This window comes from Rattus norvegicus, chromosome 3 (genome assembly GCF_036323735.1).
Source record: "Rattus norvegicus strain BN/NHsdMcwi chromosome 3, GRCr8, whole genome shotgun sequence".
Lineage (NCBI taxonomy): Eukaryota > Metazoa > Chordata > Mammalia > Rodentia > Muridae > Rattus > Rattus norvegicus.
Genome location: NC_086021.1, coordinates 73424704 through 73448036, shown reverse-complemented (window position 1 = coordinate 73448036; position 23333 = coordinate 73424704). Strand labels below are relative to the sequence as shown.

General features: G+C 44.0%; 1 protein-coding gene across 6 annotated transcripts in view; it reads left to right on the top strand.

Annotated features, from left to right (window-relative positions):
* Stk39 (serine threonine kinase 39) overlaps nt 1-23333 on the top strand; it is a 266876-nt gene that overhangs the window by 140361 nt on the left and 103182 nt on the right. For 5 of the 6 annotated variants that reach the window (XR_010064688.1, NM_019362.1, XM_008761922.4 and 2 more), the window contains 2 exon segments: nt 22572-22694; nt 22788-22817. Coding sequence is in view for 5 of the 6 variants with exons in the window: in NM_019362.1 (NP_062235.1) it covers nt 22572-22694; nt 22788-22817 (153 nt within the window). In the remaining variant the exon portion in view is untranslated. 6 annotated transcript variants of the gene reach the window in all.

The window sequence follows — 23333 nt, the reverse complement described above, 5'->3', positions numbered from 1 at the left end:
TCTTTGTTTCGCCGCGCCGCTCTCTACAGTTACCGTATACCAAATATGTAACTGCAGGCAGGCTTTCCAGGGCCCAGTTTTGGTTCCTCAAGGTTCAACTCTAAGTTATGGGACTTCTCCAAAGCTTGGCTTCTCAATAGAGTCTTGATTGCTAAACGGAATTGTAACAGAGTAAGTGTGCATGAATTTTAGTGCTTGTTAATGATATGTGAGCCTGTGTATCTTATCTAGAGTAAGAGTCATCTTCTACACGAGTGGGCATGTGAATAGTGTGACAGAAGTAAGGTGTTCATGGTGTGGATTTAAAAATGGAGAGCTAATGTGTATTGATGTACTCAGAAAGATTAAAGTCTTCGGTAGAAAGTTCAAGTCCTTGAAAGACCAACGGAGAGCCCTCTGGAGAGAGGAGCAGTGTTTATTGCTCCCAAATCTTTTAACTTTGGAACATTAACAAAATCACCCTCTGTTTCTCGATTACTGTGAGAGAATATTCCAGAGGAAAATGGTTTTGCAAAAGTGAGGTCAAGATAGCACTTTAACTGGCTCCATAACTTAGCAGTGCTTGCATTTAACTGAAGCGGTTATGAACGAGCCTCAGAGATTCCAGACAATGTGTTAGACAGGGTGTGTGTCCAGTGGGTGGTTTCAAGAACAACATGCTGCCTACAGTAGGCTGGATTTTGCTGGAGTCGATGAATCGGTTGTGACAACATTTAAAATTTCGTTGACTGGGAAAAACTCTGACCACACACATTTATGGTTCCTAAATCAGATTCACCCACCATAGCCCCGTTTGCGCAAAAGCCAGAGCCGTGGGAAGTGAGTGACCCGGACTCTTGACTCAAGCTGTAGGGAAGAGTGAACAGTTCTCCCGGTGTGGATCTAGGACACAGTCTCTCTGAGCAGTGTGGATAGTAGCTATTCTTACCTGGTAGAATGACAAGAAATAGGATTCCCAGTAACGTTTTCAGCAGTGTGGGGGAGGTGGGGTTATTTTCTTAAGCGTTATCGTCTCAGGACCACCTCAGGACCTGCGCGGCACGGGGGAGGCAGCTGTTACAACTAGTGCTTTGTGTTTCAGAGTTCAACACAAATATATAGGTGTGAAATGGCATTCTGGGGACAGCTTAAAAAACTCTAATTGTGTGTGCGTGTGCGCGTGTGTGCATGCATGCAGGTAGCATGCAAATGTGTGCACGAGTGCCACAGCTTGTATGTGGAGGTCATGAAATGATAGATTTAAGGCCAAGTAGTGAGTCTAGTGAGTCGGTGTGTTCGAGCTTCCTTTGTTTGCGTGTTTCAGCTTATTCTGCACTCTAATGCTTTACAAAGGCTGACAGATGAATGGCCTGGGCCATGCACTAACTGGAATTAGGCGTAATGTCTCCAGGACTGATGTCCTCCTTCAAGTAGGCACACGGTAAGTGAGATTAGTCACCTTTCCAGGAAGCCCCAGATTCCCCAAACCTTGCAAATCATTTCCCTGTACAGACCTTGATGTGAAGCGCTTTCAAATGTAAGACTGGAGGCTTCTCACGAGTGCCAGACACTCTGCTGTGCAGTTTTTGTATGGGGATTAGTCAGAATGAGGCAGAATTTAGAGACTTTGAGAATAACAGTTGAGGATAAAAATTATAGTCACCCTCTGACTTATAGCTTAATAACACAAAACTAGTGTTTATAGGAAAAGCACAAAATATTTCATGTTAATTATATTAATAATAAATAAATAACGACAAATAATGAAATTTTCAATTAAAAGTGAGGTGATAGTACGTATCTACTATTCTCAGGTAGTTGATTTATTATAGGAAGATCAAATTCCCTGAGTTTTAGCTTTCGTCACATTAGCTTGCGCTCTTCGAGATTCTGCGTTTATGCTAAGCTTTGGTGAAGTGGATATACTCTCTCTTCTTTGCTTGGGTTGGGAAGACTTCACGCGCCGGCATGCGTGTTCTCACAGCAGGTGTACGGGCTCCACAGAGTGAGATGCCTTATGTGATGCCTTCTCTGCTCCTTTGAGGGAAACAGTAGTTTTACTTTAAATTTCGGAGTAAGAAAGGTTCTGGGTTGAGTATGGCCCTTCAGCAGGACACAACCAGTTTCATTTTTTTTCCTCATGCAGATTCATGTCCTTTGGTTATTAACCCTTAAACCTCTTGATTAAATGCATGCCATCCTTCTGGAAGAGGCACTGTGTATTTTTAGAATATCGACACTCTCTAAGTAGTAGCAAATGCTTATTTTAAAATTTCCCTTTAAGTAAGTTTTTATCTGTACACTGTCACTCTGAATTTGCTTTTGAAGTTTGCTTGTAAGTTCAGACTTCGCTTTGGCAGCCCATTTATGCCAATTAGATAACATGTCCACAGGGGGATTTTCTGAAGTAGGCCCACTGGAAAACAAACCAGTGTGCTTTCAGACTGTCTGAGTGTTAATCTATCTTTCCTTTCTTTTCTTTTCTTTTCTTTTCTTTTCTTTTCTTTTCTTTTCTTTTCTTTTCTTTTTTTCTTCTCCTCTCCTCTCCTCCCCTCTCCTCTCCTCTCCTCCCCTCCCCTCCCCTCCCCTCCCCTCCCCTCCCCTCTCCTCTCCTCTCCTCTCCTCTCCTCTCCTCTCCTCTCTTCTTTTCTTTTTGTCTTGACTTCGTGTTTCCTGTACAGTCCAGGGCTGGTTTTCCATTGGCTGAATTGCTCGATTCTGTCCCACAGGGAATGCCAGCCTGCACTGCTGCTGGTGAATATTAGGTTGCAGGGCACTGGGGGAGCTGTGAGCTTTATTAGAATGTGTAGCATCGACAGAGCTCTCTTTTCGTTCTTATACAGATGCTATTTTAGACAAACGACAGAGGATATTCTGGAACAATTACTTCCTTTAATCTGGTTCTGCACCTTCACACAACCATCCATCCCTCAGCCTGGGCTCGAAAACATACACACACACACATATAAACACACACACACACACACACACACACACGTGTAGCTCCTTCTATGCTTAGAGCTCCACAGTTCCTGCCTTGCTCCTGAATTATGATGTCATAGACCACCCACACTGACCCCCGTCTTACACCATGATGTCATAGACTACCCATGCTGTCCCTCAGTTTTATATCATGCTGTCATAAACTACTCACACTGCCATCCATCCTGTCTTACCCATGATGCCATAGACTGCCCACAGTGACCCTCAGTCTCACAGCCATCATATCTTGTATTGCGTCTGTCCTCATTTTCCCTTTCCTTCCAATGAGGCCAGGGCCATGTGAACACTGAATTTATTGTTTTGTTTAAAAAAAAGTACGTATCTATTATGAGAAATGTAACTGGTTATGTAGACTTGGCCCAAGAATACTAGCACTGAGGACTAACTACTTGCTAGCATTGTCCTAGGCCTGTCTTATGGTGAATGTGTGTTTGGAAATCCAGATGGATTCATACAGTTTAGCACATGCCACTATGCTAGTCTGAGTGCTGAGAACGTTTTTTTTCCTTTTATAAAAGACTTAAGCTCATCCCATGCCAGCTGGCATGCTTCTACACAGCTCTTAGTGTTTCTATAGTAGTTGCTCTGTGTGTGTGTGTGTGTGTGTGTGTGTGTGTGTATCATAGGTTTTTGCTTGTTTCCTTGTTTGTTTGTTTAACCAATTTGACCTGATTGACACTCACTTGTGGGTTGTGGTTTTCTGTCTGGATAAGTGAGTCCTTCCATGTTGTCACCTTACTCCTTAGTATGGTAAAGCCATACTAAGTCATGCCATGAAATTCAAACTATTCTGTCCTTGAGTAGCACCACTCAGCCATCAAAGGGCATGTGCAGATCTTACACATACATAAGTGGAGCAGTGACATTAACAGGTGTTCTAGGAGGAGTGACCTTTGCGTGCATTCGAGAAAGTGCAGAGAGTGGGGTCCTTTCTTCCTCTATCCTGATGGACCCATCTTTCCCTTTCCTCAGATTATTTGGGAGTCCAATTTAGGATGTTATAAAAACATTTTCCCTCTTGCCAAGGTACAGAGAGGCCAGTGCTTTCTGATTCTTTGCTTTGCCTAGCAACGGGCATGGCCAGGAAAAGGACCCACATGCCCTGCAGGCTGTTTTGTTGCTTTCGTGGAAACATTCCGGTGTTTTTTCTGTACTACTTCATATTATTTCAGAGAGGACTGGGAATATAAGATATAAGCCATCAAGGCATAGAATTTACTTGGTGAGCAGAAGGGACAGAGGGCACAAGGATAGGGAAGTGAGCAGAAAGCCGAGAGTGGGCGCTGTTTACACAGTGTAGCACACAGGAAAAATTCAGTCGCCGCCTGCCTTTGGAGGTTCAAAGCTGTTGAACATGGATGGTGTGTCTTCTTAAACCAGCGTGTTAGGCGATGGTGTTGTTCAATGTGGATCTCAAGTTTGGCCCCGAGCTCCCTTGATGGAAATGAGATGGCATCTTTGTTATGTTCGGAACCCAAGCCTCCCAGCTATTTTTGACGTTGAGGCCAAAGAGAAAATTGCTCTAGGTAAGAGAGTTTTAAGCAGTCTAAGTTTATGATGGAAGACGGTCACAGTTGGCAGGATCAGAAGGGGCTGGCCTGGGTACTGTTTTAGGATCCGGTGAGGCCTGGTAGTCATGCTGTGTGTTAGGGTGTTTTCTGGAGGGTACAGATTCTTCTGGTGGCTTTGGCCCGTGGTCTGTTACAGTGGCTAGTGCAGGGCAAAGACTCTCAATCAGGAGAGAACACAATGCAAGGCAGAGAAATACAAAACAAATTCAGAAAGAAAAAGACAGACAATAAGTGTGGAGAGGGTGTGGAGAAAGTGGAATAACCCTCATATAGTGAGTGCTAACAGGGAAATAAAACGGTGAGGCTCTTTCCGAAAACTGACATTTCTTCAGTAGGTTAGCACATTGGTTCCCACATCCCATGGCTAGACACACACTGAAGAGAAATAGGAAGCATAACAATCTATGCATATGAATGCTCATAACCACACCATTCATCACAGGCCAAAGTATCTCAGCTATCATCAGCCAGGGACTGGAGAGAGGTCCACACACTGTACGATTCTGTTTTGGTGCACCCTCTGGAGTGAGCAAATCCATGGGGGCAGAAAGCGGGTGAGTGGTTGCCTTGTGGGAGACTCACGGGGCAATGGGAATATCTGCTGATAGGCACACAAGCTTCCTTTGGCAGTAATTGGAAATGTTCTAAAGTTGATGATGAGGATGGCTGGACAGATACCCATGTGAATGTATAAACGACAGGTGCTGGCTTGCACACTTGAAATTGTGGCACTTACACGTAAACATAGACATACGCAGGGCAGAGAACTTAGAACTGTACCATAAGATGTCTACTGAATAAACGCTATAAATGCATAAAGCACATTCAGGAGCTGACCTATGACCTTACGGCTCTCTTTACTTAAGCTAGCAACCAGCTTTTTTTTTTTTTTTTGGTTCTTTTTTTCGGAGCTGGGGACCGAACCCAGGGCCTTGCGCTTCCTAGGTAAGCGCTCTACCACTGAGCTAAATCCCCAGCCCCAGCAACCAGCTTCTTGACAGACAGCCTGGGCAGGGCTGGCCTGGCACTGGCTTTCCTATCTCCCATGGTCCTTGCTGATCTCACTCTGTCTAGTTTAGACCGGCCTTGAACTATACTTCGACATTATTTTTGAAGCTTTTAAGTTTTAGATACCACATAAACCTTGAAGGAGCAATATTTTCAATTAGCTTTCTCAAACTGTTTGAAAAATGGATTGGTGGCCTTGTCTTTTCTCTTAGGAGACTGATTAGCCCATCGAAGCATCACCAGGTGGTTTGCTCTTGCTCTTCTGTCCCTGTCCTTCATCCTCAAACCTTTGTACATCTCTGCTGGAAACACTCCTGAGTACTGTGTTTGTCCAGTGTAGTGGACTGACACATTTCCCCCCCCCCCTCTTATTTACAGTGGTACATCTTGTAAAACTTTTGAAATTTTATGGACAGAAGGTGGAATCTGGCTTTCCTGTGGTAGATTTTTAGTATATTCATTAGTGTTTAAAAATGTTTTCTTTGCATGTTTATTACAAAAATGTTGTTTGTATCCTATGTAACAGGGTGAAGTGGTGTTCTGTGGAACAGAACCCTGTAAACTCAAGGTTTAGAAGCTGGCACTGAACAAAGATGTTGACGTAGCTAGTTGATTGGAAAGGAGTTTCTTCAGGGTTGTTGTTAGAGAACAGTAATAAAATGATTCTTTTTCAGAAATATTTAATTTCTTCATAAAAATAAGTTGGATATTTTTATAAATGTGTAATCTAGTAGAATGAAAATAGCATAAACATAGTGTATAGAATACCTAATTCAACAACATATTAATGAATAAACAAACAATTCATTAAAGAATGTTTTTTTCGGCCAGCTCAATGTCACCTAAGAAATAATAAAGGTCATTATTCAATAAAGCTGACCGATTTTATGTAGTTTATTTAGCTTGTTGTAGTTTTGTATAAGAAACAGGTTGTGAGGCTGGGGACGTAACTCAGTGGAAGCTTGTTTAACATTTGTGAGATTCCGGGTTCAGTCTGCAGCCTCATACAAAGAGAGGAAGGCAGGGGTACTGTAGGGAGACAAGTTACCAACAACCACAAACCCATGTTATATAAAGTTTAGTGCCTGATAAGGCGTTGTAATTGAGTCACCCTGCTGTAGTAGCAAAAAGTATAATGAGCTGGAAGCTTTCTAAAAATTAGGTCTCAGTGCTAACTAGGCTTATAAGAATGCTCTTCATTTGAGGACGTCTACCAGCACAGCACTGCGTCCACTCGGGTGCACAGAAATTGCCACCAAATAATAAGCATTCAGAAAGCTAATGAACCGGTTGACTCCTCGAGTTGACGATGCTCCTTGTGACTTGGTGACTGCACTCTGCGGATGACCATATATGCTGTGGTGTGTCTCCCTATATTCTACTGACCACTGCTGTGAGTTGCTCGCCCCAGCGTTCAGTCAGCATTCGGTCAGCCCACTCAGCGTTTTCTCGTGCCTCTGTGGGTACCCCAGCCCAGCCCGGCTCATCTTGCCTAAGGGCTTCCTTCATCAGACAGGGCTTCCTGAGGCCGGCCCACTCAAAGAGCTGAGAGTTCCTTGTAAAGAATACAGCAGTCACGGTTTAAATCACATGGGGTGGGGGAGGAATAGGTGGGAACCCCCGAAGGGTTTGGTTTGCACAGCGGCAGCAGTGAGCTGGTGATGAAGTCCAGGATCGAGTGGTGGTCCCTTCAGCCCCTCCTTTCCTTGCAGCCCACACTTCCTTTGATTACTGATATGCGCAATAAATACAAAACGCCACATATGTTTGGGTGCCTGTAAAATGTAGTACTCTAATTTAATATATTTGATAAAATATTATAATAGAGTGAATTGGGTGATTCTCTTAATATTGTTTTACATGGTGAATTCAGATGCAGGGGTTATAATTAATGAACTATGGAGCAATTATCTAGTAAGATTCCTTCTTGCAAATCATAAATCAGTTGGGCTCCCTTGCACAGTTCTTACAGGTACTAAAAGCATTCTGTAACATGAAAATCACATAGTACCAAATCCACATTAAATTCTGTTTTTCCCTTTAAGTCATTAATAGACTGACGCAGTGAACTGTCTTCAAAGAAGAAATCTGTGCTGTGTTGGTATTAATCCAAACATTTAACACACTCATTCATTCATTCATTCATTCATTCATTCCACTGCTATGGGGTCAGTTACCCAAATCTTCCTAGACCACCTGGGGTCTGCCAGGTAGTTCCAGGTGCCAGGGGTTCAGGGATGCAGTCTCCTGTCTTTAGAACCTCCATGAGGATTAAACAGTAAAAAAAATGTGGAGGCTCTCAGGACTAGCTGAAAAGGCACCTGGTCTGCTGGAGCAGTGAGGAAAGCCCTGTGCACTCTGAGAGGCCTCACCTGGGTGGGGCTGTGGATAGGAATCAAGTAACTGAAAAAGCAGTCAGTCATCCAGGCTGCAGAGAACTTGGGCAGCTTCTCAGGAGCAGCTCTGGGTGCCCTGTCAACATTACCTCTGACTAGTGATAGGAAAGGTAGGTTAGTAGTGCGAGGTCCCATAGTAGCATGAGATCAGAAAGGACCACAGAATAACAAACCAAAAGCTTGTTCTGTCCTCTTCCCTTCAGACCGTGGGTACAGTCTCACCTGTTACAAGGCTTCCCCCATAAGATCATTGACTCAGCCATTGGTAAGAGTATAACTCAGACTAGGAATCTGAAGACAATATCCCATGGAAGTTTATCTTTAACCGAGACATGTGTCATTAATACTTTAAGCCTCATTATGGCACTATAACCGGAATGCCACACTTTCTATCTGTATGTGGAGATGGGAGAAGAACCTCGGGCCTGCTGTAATCGCCGCCCATTCATTAGCAGTATCTACGATGACCTTGACTGTCACAAAATAATGATATTATGCTGCCTAGCCCCAAGAAAATGATTCATTCTCTAAGAGGTTTTGAAGATGAGGACTCAGATTTTTGTTGTGTCCAGAGTAGAACTCAGTATAAATTAGCATTTTTAGAGCACATGAGGAGTTGTAGAGCTGAACTAAGTATCTCAGACATTTCCTCTCCTCTACCTGTAAAAGCGGCTCATGCACTGCACCTTATCTCTTTGTTTGAGATGAATCGGCCTAAGCCGTGACTCCAGCAATGCCGCTGAGTGCAGTGGGAGCCTGGAAACTCTCCCTATGCTGGTTACCAGTTTGCTCAGCTGCCGCCTCGGAGAAGGATTCTGATTCCATTCTTTCTACTCCCCGAGGTCTCTATGACACAAACCAATTTTGTGTTAAAAACATTGAATTGTGTCATATCATACAGTGGTTCTCAACCTGTGGGCCGTGACCCCTTCATAGGCGCCTCCTAAGGCCATCAGAAAACACAGGTATTTACATCATGACTCATAACACTAGCAAAATTAGAGTTCTGCAGTAGCAAATAAAATAATTTTATGGTTACAGGGGGTTCACCATAACATGAGAAACTATTAAAGGGTCGAGGTATTAGTAAGGTGTAGAATCACTGTACATGTTAATACATGTAACATGTGTAAAAAAAAACTGTACATGATTTGAGATAAAAATATGTATGAACCCGAACACTTGGCCTCATGTTTAGCGATTATGTAGATAACATGATTAGTGCCTAAAAATGCAAAGCCCTGTAAGTATTAAAGCTTCTGCCTTATTTATTTTTCTTAGAAAATTAACCCCTATGATTTAAGAACTTTAGTCCTCTATCCCAAGACAATCTTCATATTTTATTGTGAATATGGCTAATCCACAGTCTTTTCCCTGGTAGGTCTTTCTGTACCCAACAAGTTCACAGACGATTAGATGACTTCTGAAGTCTTCCCAGTGACTTGAACCTACCTGCAGAGGAGGATGGCTCCCCCAGGATTAGCTGAGGGCAGCGTGATAGAGTTCAGATCGAATGGTGCCCGATGTGTTAAGTAGCGAGAAGGGGAGGGGGCTGCAGAGTGTGGCTTATTCAGACTTCATTGCGGTTGTGGTGCTTCCGTGTCCAGTGTGAGGTAGATGGGAGGCTTCCTTCTCCAGAAAGCATACCTATGTGTCTTGGGTGGCTAGACATGGGAGACCATGCACAGGTCATGCCAGCCGTTGTGTGACTGAAGCAGAGGGAAGATGACAGCTGTAGGGGGTTAGGGGCAGACAGGGATGTGAACAGCGTCCAGATGACAAGGGTGTAGAACCTAGGATTTTTTCATTTGTTTCTTACGAACTCAGGGCGCTGTGATGGAAATTTAAACAAGTTCAGTAACTGGGACCACTGTGCACCAGACAGGGCAGGTGGGTAGGCTGTGCCCAGCCTCTCAGCTCAAGAGTAGACACTCAGTTGTCTGAACAATCTGGCCCCCTTTCTTGCTCTTTCTCTTTTTCTGCAGATTACTTGTGAGGCTTTTATTGGGGTTAGGCAGACCGAATGTTAAATATTACTGATTGGCAGGTACCATAAGCAAAGTAGATGCTTCGAGAAGAAGTGGACCTACCGGGGAGACTGGATTCACTTTGGGTCTTCCTTTTACCATCGCCAACTATGGAGCCTGGGACTACGATTTTCTCCCACTGTGCTTTATTTTTATTAACCCCGTGAGAATATATAACTCTAATTCATTGGATTCTTTTAAAATCAGAGTTGGTCATATACTGTCTTTGTTGGGGGAAATATGTGAATTAGAATATATGACTTGCTAGAACCTTTTACAAGGAAATTTATATTATTTCGCTGCTCTTGTATTCTCTCTACAGTAAGAAATAAATTAAGATAAATATAATTTATAATGCTTTTCCAATATTGAATTGAAGCACAGTTGGATGTTACCCCAGAAATTTAAGTTGTATGCAGGGGATTTTTACAGTGGGGCCTGCATCGTACCTCTTGTTAATGACCGAGAATCAATTTTCCTGGTGCTATAAGAGACAAGAATCTGGTCCTTGTGGAAGAAATCTGTTGTTAGCAATCGGAAAACAATGAAGATCCTTTTGTGAAGAACACAACATCCAATACAGATCTTGCTTGAGTGGAGGCAGCTTCTCACTTCTTAGGAAAGTCCTAAGACCTCTTATAGATTAGAGATATGGACTATTTGTCCATGTTGGCATACACTAGTTTAAGTAAATAAACTGAAGAAAAAATCATTTCGACACAGTGGGGATGATTCTAACATGGACTGATACGATATTCTGCAAGGGAGTCAGTGATGGTTTTCTGGGTAGGAAGATGGCAGTGTGGTGCACTAAGCCATCTCTATTAGAGATGCATGCTAACATCTTCACAGGTGAGATGCTGCATTGCCTTGGATTTGTCCACCAACAGATGAATGAATAAAGAAAATCATGATTATACATACATAATAGGGTTTTATTTAGCAGCAAAGAAGAACCAAGTTATGTGATTTGGGGGGAAATAGATGGAAACAAAGATTGTGATGTTAAGAGAAATAAGCCAGACTCAGAAAGACAAAAATGCCAAGTTTCCCTCACGTGAAACCCATATTCTACATATACATTCCCAGAAAGCAGAATGAGTAAGGCAGGGGTGGGAAGGTGTAGGCAAGTAAGAAGATGCAAGATGTGCCCTTATGAGTCCAACACCTTGGACAAGGAGCACACCCTAGGCAAACAACAGTGTGTCAGAAGGAGCTATGGTTTATAGTTAAGTCAGATTGGCAGAATTGTTAGTAGGTGGGCTACTGTGGTTCTTTATGATAGATTCATCTTCTCTGCGTTTATGAGCTTTCTATTTAAAACCAAAAGTTTATGTTTAAACCAAAGTGAATATTGTGCCATAAAGAGGAGAATGTAGACAGTTGGTGACACTTAGACGACACCTGCCACTCTTCCCATTTCTTGGGTCATAATGTTTTGCTCCTATGACCCAGTAGTTAAGGTAGGTGCCTGCCTGGCTAAGCTGAATGTCCTGTGTTTAGGGGAGGGTAACCCAGCGCCATCCAGGGACATGAGACCTTCTGAGAGGCTTAAGCCTCTGGCGGAAATGGAAACACAGAGATTCCTCATTCTCTGGTAGTCATAACTTAAGCGGATGAATGTGGGGAGAGAGCTTGGGTAGAGTGACCAGTAAAGTGATTAGGAGAGAGTAGAATTTAAATATCAGGCATGTTTCTGCAGGTCCACCTCACGATGCAGTCACTGTCTTTTCTTACCAGCTCAGACTTGTGCTGGAAACAACCAAGGTATCAATCATTGCTGGGTGTAAGCCTGAGTGGGTGCACACTTCCTAACTACCCTCACACCTGACACCTCTTCCCTTCACAGACAGCAGGCAGGGTAAATGTGTCGGTCACTAAGGAAAGTGAGCTCACTGAAGCAATATGGACTTGTTGGCTTCTTTGAATTATCTCCAGTAGGACGGACGCTACTGTGTTGACTCTGAGGCAGATGGGCCCATCTGTTTACACATTCAGGTTTGCTTTTATTCGTATTTAGAGCTAGGCCCCTCCTCACAGGATCTTCAGATGCGTAGAAGATGGCCTGCAGTTATCTTGACATCAATTGCTACTTCGTGCCAGCAGGTAGAATGAATTAGGCCTCCCTAATTATGCCTTCCTGTTCTGTCGTCCCTGTTCGCTATTTCCTCACAGTAAAATGATCTGTGATGGCAACGAACTGTAGTTCTATAAGGACATGATAGTGGCCTTTGAGTATCAGTGTGATGTAAGTTGGTCCGGAACTGTCTTGTGCCTTGCATTTTAGTTTAGGGTTTTTCTCTGATTTTATTTATCGTTTGGTGACACTTTTCTGTACCTGTAATATAATAGTGCTCTGTGTGTCCTGGGTTCTCTGTCCCTGCAACATCTGTTGTGATGTTAGGTCTGTAAATCATGGATTTAAAGATCCATGAGGGCTTGGGGAACTAATAGGGTCTTCTTAATTTGCTTGCTCCCTAATAACCCTTCGGGAATTCTGTGATGGTTTGTCACTGGGCTTGGGCATTTGTCTTTAGGAAAAAATGTGGGGAAACATGTAGGGAAGTTTGATTATAAAACAAAGTTTGTTTGAGCAAAATTTTCTATGGGCATCAGACAAATGAGATTCAACGAGCAAATGTATGTTTAGATGTCACTAAGTGCAAGCGATTGCAGTCCTCAGAGCCCGCTCCTTCTTGGATCCAAATTTTCTTATAAGCCAAGGTATTTTCCCTGTATGTTCATAATTTTGAAACAAGTTCCAGCTTAAACAAAAACCAAACCAAACCAAACCCAGAATCCATCACGTTATAGAATAATGGTCTATAATAAAGCACAGAGATTTAGCTCTCTGACAGTGAGAAACCGTAAGGAAGAAATTAGCAAACATGAACTCGAGCCATTAATTGCATTTCTTTATTATTTTATAAATCTTATTATAAAAACTTGCAGTTAAGTAAAAACATCAAGAAATCATCTCTCTGATGTTTTTATTACCAATAAATTACAATTATTGTGTGGTACAGTGTTTTGTTAATAGAGCTTCCACTGTTGAAGCCGCTGTTGGCAATGCTGGAAACCCTGACTTGTTACCTTTGCAGCACCAGATGTCAGTGAAAGTAAGTGGATGTTCTCGGTCTTCCCCCCAAGATTTATTTATTTATGTATATGAGTACACCGAAGCTGTCTTAGACAAACCAGAATAGGGCATTGGATCCCATTACAGATGTGAGCCACCATGTGGTTGCTGGGAATTGAACTCAGAAGAGCAGCCAGTGCTCTTAGCCACAGAGCCATCTCTCCAGCCTGTGGTTCTTGTTTTGACTGTGCTGTCATACCAGGTTCTAGAAGCCTCATTCATTTCATTTTTATGCTTGAAATGGGTGTGGGGTACCCAAGTTCACACTACGTTTCACTCCCTGTTAGCCTTTTACTTTCTCTACAACTGACATATAACTACTGTGGTGTTCCAAGTGGTGACTTATTTTAAAAGGCTTTATAATTTTAATTTTGAAGTCTTCTGTTTTCTGACTTGAGTGCATACGCCTGATGAGTAAAGACTGTCTAGGGGGTGCTTCTTCTTCACTCTTGATGTCCCTTTAGCAGAGCCTTCCCGAGCTGCTCCTGCATGGCACAGCAGTCATCTGATTGATGATGGGAGAGGGACTCAAGGGCTCAGGAATGCTCTTTCCCCCATCTTCCAGGGGTCCTTGTGTCACATAGCCCTGACTGTGTGAGGGAGAAATGTGCCTGTCAGCATGCCTGACAGATAAGTCTTGTCTAAAGTGTCCACAGTGACAGGCTGCTCACCTCTGAGGCCACAATCCTGGACATTACCTTTGCGGTGCGGAGCTGATGTTTTGGAACTGAGATGATGTTCAAGCTTATTTCCAAGTTAGTATAGAACTAGGGAGGGAGAGAGAAATGTCACCCGCTAGTCCTTGAAGCCCAAAACTAGAAACTAAAGCACCCCTGTCTACCCAGCAGACCTCCTCACATCCTGTAAACCAAATGCTTTCAGAGACATTTGGACTTACTAGACATTCATGCATGTGCACACACACTGGTGAATGCTCTGGTCTCTGATCGATTTTTCTACTGATCGTACCTTGATGGTCAACTTGACCCTTGTAATTGGTCCACACTGTCCTCTACTATGGATGCCTGTTGATGTTTCCGTCAGAGAGTAAGCATGCTTCTCCCTGAGCCTCCTAGGCACGACCCTGATAAGCAGTGCAAGCATCATGGGCTCCTGAGAAGCCCCAGTGGCAACCACTTTCCACCGTCCTATTTCACATCAATGGCCGTGCCCTGTGCTGTGTGTGCATGCCGTGTACATCTGTATGGCTGGTAAGACTTGACTCGGGCTTCCTGATGACCGTTTATCCTCCCTGCTTTCTACTGTCGATGTCATCCAACCTGGAGTATAAGATGACCAAAAGCTGAAGCATCTTTAGAGCGGTGCTTAGTAATTTTTGTGCAGGAACCCTTTGGAATTCACGTTCACGCATTAATATAAAATGTTTTTGGAACCTGGGATATAGATTGGCCCGTAGGATGCTTGTGTATCAGGTACGGGGTGAGTAGTAGTGCACGAATTGGACGAGGAAGGTAGCTCATGCTGAAGATATAGGCAATAGGATCAGGGGTCCAGGTCATCTTTTGCTACAGAGAAAATTTGCAGCTAGGTTGAGCTTCATGGGACCTTGTCTCAAATAAAAGGTTTTTGTATATATTCGGGGTCAGGTTGCTTAGCTGAAATATAATATTGGGACTGTTTTCTACCTAATACCGTTCTGGGTTTGGATTTAGTTTTGAGCCCACCTAATTAATGCCCTTAGGCTATGAACATATCAGCTCAGGATACCCCAAGGCCAGCTTCTCATCACAAAAGAGGTTCATTTGCCTTAGAAGGACAAAGGGCAGGGAATTTGAGACAGGAGTTAGAGGATGAGAGAGAAGGGAACAAGGGAGAGGGGAGGGGTATTTGTGCTGGTGGGGGCAGCAGAGGACTGCTGCTGGGTAGAGAGGAGATGGCATGACCAGGAATATGGCAGTTTATAAAGGTAAAGGTTATATCCCTGTGTTAGGATGGGGTGTTTAATATTAATCGGATATGTTAATTAGGTGAGCCAAGGGGAGCTTTTTGATTACTGGACTTCAATGCTTTGATAGCTAGACCTTGGTGGCCACCCTCAGGAGGAGGAAGTGGCCAAATAAGAGAACAGACCTTGGTGTCTAGTTTTAGGTTTCAGAAATATAATCTAACAGGTTTTTTTTGTTTTTGTTTTGTTTTTTAGCAAGGCAGAGGGAGTTGGGGAGAAAGGCAAGCAAGGCCTTGCCAGTGTTATGTTTGCCAGGCCCTATATGGCTACAGTCCTTTTAGGATGTCTTTCCAGACTATGTCCTGGTCACTAATCAAAGATCATTCTTTCTGGAAGGTTAAAGTAGCAGTGTAGACATAGGTTCATTTGGACAAGCCCCTAATTTTGGTGGGTGTCTTCTCCTAGTCTGAACCAGTCACCTAAGTTACCGAGGTTCATGTGCCTTAGTTACTCTCCTTTCATTGCTTTCTCTGTCCCATTTCCTTAAGGATTCCACCTGGGGATGCTAAGTTTCCATTAACAAAAAGCCAGAGGATAACAGCACTGGCTCTTTTACTGGGTACCTGGTTTTTGTTTGTAAATACCAGTAATGTGGTTGTAAGATGTAGTGAGTGGCTCAGTCAGGCGGCAGCCAGAGAAACAGAACCATAGGAGACTCAGGAGAATTACTGCAGAAAGTGGGCACATTCGACTGCAGGGCTGCTGAGGGCAGGCTGTCAGGACCCTGAAGCAGGATAGAAGCTGTTACCAGGATGCTTTCTTCAGAGGAGCCCTGCCTGGCCGGGCTTGAAGGGCTTGAAAGGCGTTTTCAAGGGTTGGATCAGGCCCAGCCAGTTTATCAAGGATAATTTCCCTTGATTTGACTGTGGGTTTTAATCACATAGACTAAAGACCTTCCTAGCCTCAGCTAGATTGCCGTTTGATCTAGTGACTATGGACTGTAGTAGCCAGGTTGACACAGGAGAATGGGAACGGACTACCGCCTCGCTGCTCTGTTTCCTGGGAGAACCCTTAGTTATACTGCCCTCTGGGAGCTACAGTAAGCCTGCGGGCTCCTCCTCCTCAGTCCCCACCTCTCCTTCTGAAATGGAGTTCCCCTATGACCTGCTGCAGAATCCAGGCAGCTTCTCCTCTGTGCCAGAGCCAAGCGTTATTCTCCCCTTTTCCCGTTGGTTTTCTGAGAAGGGTGCCTTCTCAGTTTGAGTTATTTGTCTCACCGAGTGTTCCCATTGTTCTTCATTAGCTGAAGTTACACATCAGCTTGGCACCCATTCCAGCAGAAGCTTCAGTTGGAAAAGACAAAAGTTGCAAAATTGGATGCTGCTTTCATGGCTGGTTGTCATTGTTCTGTGTCACCCTTACTTGGAGGAATGCCATGTAGGAAAATTGATGGGATTAAAACAGAATAAGAAGTCTAATTGCCTCTCTGTTCCGTGCTGCCTCTTTGAAAGAATTCCTTGCATTCTCTTTGAAGACGCTACCCTTTCATGTTGGATTTCCGAAGTTACAAAATTCTTTTGTCGCTACATGAAGAGCAACATTTTCTTTTAATTCTCACAGTAGAGATGCTAAAGGGTTATGAGGAAGTTCTGCAAGGTGTCCTTTGGTGTTTGGGACCACGTTCTTAACTTACCCACACTGTTTCTTCCGGAGCCTTTCTAATCGCCCATAGAACCCTAGAGTCCTCCTCTCTGCTGTTAGGGACGCCAACTTTTCTCAGGCAAAGTGAGCTGGAGTTTAAAAGGTGTTAACAGGAATCAGGGTGGAGGGGGGCGGTAAGGGCCAAGCTTTAGCAGTAGCGGCTTATCATCTCTGGCTAATGGTAATAAGCTCTTTTTTTTTCTTCTTGATGTTTTAATGTGCAATAACTTGGTCAGATGGAAATAATTTGCAAGTGTGAATTAAAACGAGATTCTTTTTAGACCCAGCACATCTACAGTTGGTAGAAGCTGCTTACAAAGTAAAGCGTGGTCTGACCTGTTGTCTGGCCCACTGAGGCTTATCAAATACAACGTGCTGGTCTTCAGAGAGTCCCAGTGTTCAGAAGGGAAAAGGGAATCGAATGAATTCCTTATCAACCCTTACCTCAATTATTCTTTCTTGTGTGCCATGTGACCGTAAATACAGGGGCTTCAGACAACAGCAGTTCTTTTTGAAGATCTCCTGTTTTCCAAGGGTCAGGAATTAGGGAAATCCTCTGCCCGAGGCTGTCTGGACTGAGAGAGCCTCAGTCACATGCGCTTCCTGAGGACTGACTCTTCATGGGGTCTCCTCCGAGCTGTTGGGTAAGGGTGCTTGTGTGGTTCCTGATCACCTTGGCCTCAAGTGTTCACGAGACCACAGCGAAGCCCCAGGAGCGAATGGATAAGGTAGATAGCCACATCTTCGTTTTTCTTCTGACCTAGGCTTGGAAGCCCTGCTTTCTCGAGTCTGCTTTGTTCTGTCAACCATGTGATGAGCTAACCCATTCAGTCACACTCAGGCAAAGGTGCTGAACTCCAGACTTCCCTTGAACTAATCTCATACCCACATAGGCCTCAGGTATCCGTCTTCCTGATTTAGCCTCCTGATTATCGGAGAACCTGGACAGATAGGTCAGGTCAAGGGCTAGTGTCATGCATGTATAAGTTAGCAGGGTCAAGAACGTATGCAGTTCGTACACACCCCGGCTGTGGTGTGTCTAAAGGATAGTGTGGAGAGTGAGCCCTGAAAATATATTCTCAGGCCAAAGTATCAAAAGATTTGAACGTTACAATGTCTGGAGTCATCCTGTAGGTCAGAGCGAGAAAGTAAGTGTGTACTCCTTGACACGATGTGAAGGCTAAACTGAGGGAGGATCCAGAGGCTTGGAGATGAGTTAGTATTGTGTTTAATAGGAAAGGGAACACCGGCGTTGAAGGGGGACAATGGTGGCAGTGCACTGTGCTAAAATGCGGTGTTTGCTAGACTTGGCTGTGAGGAAGAATTAATTCGTTATTAATATCACCTTTCAGGTCTTGGGTGTTTATTATGAGGCAGTGAGCTGGCAGCCTTAGCTGATCGTGCCCTTTGGCCGCTGTCACAGATATGTGGATGCGAGGGAAAAATCTAGAGCAGTTAACTCAGATAACATTGGAGAAGTGTCGGAATGAGGCTGCTCGTAGAGAATTCTGAACGTTAGTTTTGAGGCGTTGCTAAGGTGTTTGTATCCAGCCATGGATTTGGAAATCAAAACTAAAACATGCTGTGCTCCCAGGTCGTCCTTCAGGATGGAAAGGGGGGCTGTGGAAAAGGCCTGTGGACCCACAGTCGCACTGGGAGAAGTAGCCATGTTTAGGGTTAAGACAGAACAGAGAGCAGACACAAGCAGAGGTGGATAAGTGATGGAGGGTAAACACTATGAACACAGAATTGAGAGCTTGAGGTAGAAGAATGAGAGTAGCCACGCCTGCAAGATGGTTGGGAGTTGGATGTACAGACTGACCCAGCAGGCCCTCTCGGTGCTGTGCTAAATAGACTGGACCAGCCAGCCGGAGGAGGAGAGTGTGAGGCATGAGGCAGTGCAAGCAGGGAGAGTCAGCCCAGCCTCCAGGCTGTGTGCGATGGTAGGCAGAAGACAGCTGGAGGGGCCCTGGGGGCCAGGCAGCCCATTCAGGACAGAGATGCTAGCGAGCTGATGCCAAGGTTGGAGCCCCGGAGACAGGAAAATGATTACTGTTAAAACCCTACCACGACTCATTTGTTTGTTAATTTTTGATAACTTAGAAGGCTTTTTGTTTGCTTGGCATTGCCTCAAGTATGTAAAAAACAGCAATTAATTAGAAACAGCTTTAATGCTTCTTGTTAGCAGAATGACTGAAAATAGAAATGTGTTTGTGTTGCTTTCTGCTGTTCAGGGGAGCTTGGGGGAAGGGGGCGGCCGAGGTGGCTGGTGCAGGGCAGGGTCAGGCACTTGGTATGTCTGCAGGGGAAGGGAAGCCGAGTTCCGGCTTCTCAATAATGGCGAAAATTATTCCAAGGAGGTTCCAAGACCCAGTGTCTAGAGAGTTTTTGCGGCAGTGAAAGGGGTTGAAGGTGGTCGGTCGTTTGCTGGGTATGCTAGCTGGGATTCAGCCGTGTGCTAGAGAAATGTGACCATCTCTGTGGTCGAAGGCTCTGTAGAGCAGGTCTCTCTGTTGGCTCCCTCATAGACTCCTCCTCTCTCCCGTCAGAAGTCGGGCTATGTGGAAAGTCATACTTACAAGACACCACAGGAACCTTTAGAGCATACCAGCCACTTGTCCCACCACGCTGCCCTCTTTTACTGCTGCTGGCCGAATATTTGCCCTGGACACCTACCTGCCCAGTGGCCACATGAGAACTGGCCAGTGAGCACCACTGCTCCTCAGTGTCTGTTTTCTGTCCCCGCCCCAGCGGGAAATGGGAGCTTTAGTTCCTTTCTGTGCTGAATTGTAGTCATTGAAAGGGAGAGGAAAATAAAGGCTCTCCCTGCCCCATCTTTACTTTCCAAAATCTTTTCACACTCCTAAGTCAGAAGGCCACTTGTAAAACTGGGAAATTTAGGTGCTTGGCTTTGCCCTTATAAACTCCCTCCAAGGATGTAACTTCATGCAATTGATTTCTGTTCTCTTACCTGGTGTCACTGTCACATAAACACAACGTGAAACCTGGCTTTCAATTTTTGCTGCAGTTTTATTCCTAGGAGTGAGCAGAGGACCACGGCACAGACTGACTTGGGTTTTTATTCTTGATACTGTTGAATCTATATTTTCCTCGATACGTTTTGGGTTGTTATTGGTTCTTACTAAGTTAATGTATATACTTACTAGTTTCTTCAACCAACAGCTGGTTAAAGGCCCATCCTATCACATCTTTCAATAGCCGGGGCTATAATCCTAGACATTGTGTTTTATCGTTTTCTCTTTCAGCAAATAAAACTAAGAGAGAAGCAGCTAGGGTTGTGCAATAAAGCAGACATAGAGGGGTAGGTACCACATTCTTTGCAGGTGGATTTTGCTCGTAGACTGGAAACTGACAGATCACAGGAAAGTGGTGCTTGTGGGGATAAGGCACTGTCTGTGTTTCAGAGCAGAGCCTGAGCTGTTAACAGGAGGAAGGAGGTTCATTCTGTGTAATTTAAGAGAAAATAATAATTTATCAATGATCCTTGGTTTCTGCAACTTTTCATAAAGGTGGAGTTTTATTTTGGTTTCTGGTCTATGATTTTATTTGCTTACTCATTTCCTAGTTGGAAATCCATTTTATAATCGTTACAGCTCTAAATCCCTTTCTTTTAAATGTAGTCATCAACAAATACCCATCATCGTGATTAGTGTTGCCAAAGAAATTAATTGTATGTCAGTGGAGAATCATTTCCTCGTCCCTTACCTGTTTAATGATAGATTAGAAATGAGCAATCTCTTCTCAAACTCCTTGAGTGCACCTCAGCGTTTGTTTCTGTAGTATTTTGCCAGCATCTATAAGAACCATCAGAATCACTACCATCATAATAGGGTTTTTGCAGCAATTCAAAATCCAAGTGGGGGAAAACAGCTATGTTAAGTACGGAGGTATGCACTGAGTTTCTCAAAGGTGACTTTTTGTTTGTCGGAGTGCTAAAAATGACTGTGCCCTTTAAAAGTTAAATTATGAATAACTTTTTAGGTTTTTTTAAAATTTTTCAGTTGGATCTTAAATATTTATGAACAGGTAGTCTGAGTTACTTTCAAAGATTATGCAAGGTAGTCCAGCCCACCTCTGAGCATGTGCTGTTCATATCTTCCTGGTTATAGGACACGAACACTACTTAACTTTAAAGCTTTCAATATTTCTCTTCCGTTTAACGACATACCTGTGATATGTCTCAATGGTTTCTATTGTAGAAAAATAGCCTTCATTACATCACAGACATGTGTGAGTGTGTGTGTCTGTGTGTGTGTGTGTCTGTGTGTGTGTGTAGGTTATAAATAATAGTCTTCATTACATCACAGACATGTGTGAGTGTGTGTGTGTCTGTGTGTGTGTGTGTGTGTGTATGTGTGTGTGTGTGTGTGTGTGTGTGTAGGTTATAAATAATAGCCTTCATTACATCACAGACATGTGTGAGCATGCCTGTGTGTGTGTGTGTGTGTGTGTGTGTGTGTGTGTGTGTATGTCTGTGTCTGTGTGTTTGTGTGTAGGTTACATGACAATTACAGGTGTCCTTTCTTAAATAATGCCCACATTTCCTTTTAAACACAGGATCCTCTACTGGCCTGGAACCTACCAGGACAGGTTAGGCTGGCTTGCCAGTGAGCTTCAGGGATCTACCTGTCTTGATCTCCTCAGCACTGAAATTGTGCACACCATTACACAGAGCTCTTTTTACATGGGTTCTGGGGATTGAACCTAACAGCTTCTTTCTGATTTCAGTGACATTGTGGGGGGATGAGGGATGAGAGTCTGAGGCTTTGTTTGTTCCTTTGATTTTTTTTCCCCCTGACAGCTGCTTTTCCTTGGGTTGCTTTCTGAGCCTTCATTCCTCGTTTGTGAAATGAAGGGGTTGAACACACGGTCTCCATGGCACTCTTCCACTTGAAGCTCCTCTGAAACCAGTGGCCCGCCTGCTGCCTGCTCAGCTGTTGCACTGCTTTGCCAAATTACGTCTCAAATTACTACAGACAGCAGCCCATTCTCCACCCTGCTCTCCCTGTAAAAGCTTTTCCTCACCAGCCGCCGCACACGTGAAAGCTTGCCCCGTGGTTAAACGATGCACTGACAACCTGTGTCCCCAGACGCAATAGCACAGGAGGTCTGATGTCCAAGTTGAGGACGAAGATGCTGTGTTTGTCATCTCACGAGTGTCTCGTGTGCTTAGATGTGTGTGTGTGTGTGTGTGTGTGTGTGTGTGTGTGTGTGTGTGTGTGTGTTAGGGCTCGTCTAATCCTGTTTTGTTTCACTCAAGTAGGTTGAATACATTCCTGGGGATACAAGTATAGTATCAGGATCTGAAGAAGAGCAAGGTAGCAGTGGAAAGGGATGTGCCCTGTGGGCATAAGGTTTTAGATTGCTGATACTCCAGCCTAATGCAACCGATCCAGCGCCCAGATTTCTCTGCCTCCACTCAGTCTGCACTCAGTCACTTGGGTGCATTTCCGTAGGCAGTTTTGAAACTTGGCACATGAGTTTGTTTGTGTGGTAACTAAGGTTCTAGCTTAAGTAAAAGCGAAAAATGCAGTCCTTTTTTTGTTTGTTTAGTGGTTCACATGCTTCATATTCTTAAAAAATTTTTTTTCTCTGTATGTGATACTAATGCATTTCAAGAACAAAGTATTTTTGGAAGGATGTTGAGGGTGGGAGTCTAAGGGTGTATTGTCTTTTGGCGTTTTAACGTCAGTTATCTGTGGACTAATGTTCCCCTGGGTTACCTCTTCGGAGTCTCGTGCGTGTACCAGCTAACCCTAAGTAGTACCGGTGAGTGCTGTGCCCATCCAACCCGTGAAAGTGTGGCTTATTTTGATTCAGGTCAGGCGAGTTCCTGGGTCAAGCGGTCACCTTCACAAGACTGAAGATGGCGACTGGGAGTGGAGTGATGATGAGATGGATGAGAAGAGTGAGGAGGGGAAAGCGGCTGCCTCTCAAGAGAAGGTAAACGCCCGCGGCCACCACTGGCCAGTGTGTGTCTCTGTCGTGGTTCTGTGGCATTTCATGGATTTTAATGGACATCTCCTTGTTTTGCAGTCACGAAGAGTAAAAGAAGAGAACCCAGAGGTGAGGAGCCATGATTATGTATGTGTGTGTGTATGTATGTATGTATGTATGTATGTATGTATGTATGTATCTGCATAGTTGTTTATTTGCTCTTTAGGCCCCCTTTGTGGTGGCAGAGTTTGATCCATTTGGGAGATGGAAAGGCAGATGGATTTATTTTATTGGCTTGGATTCTGTCTGAGTTACCTTGGCCTGATTAGAGTGTGGTAAACCACTCCAGTCTGTGAGCCTCTGTTCTTCCCCCATGATGTAGGGTGATCACAGTGCTTATGAGGTAGCCAGGAAGACTGGTGGAATCGCACTGGACACACTCAAGAGGAACCCCTGGCCCTCACAGGGAGATAATTATTTCCAGCTTGTAGTGTCACACTATTTAGAAAATACTGAAAGCATGCCGGCAAAATTTTGCCTCATACTTTATAAAAAAGAAAGATGCCCAGGTTGAATGCATGATTCTTGACCTTTAAATGCGCTGGGTGAATTAGAGGTTAAGTGAGACATTGTTCATGGCATCTC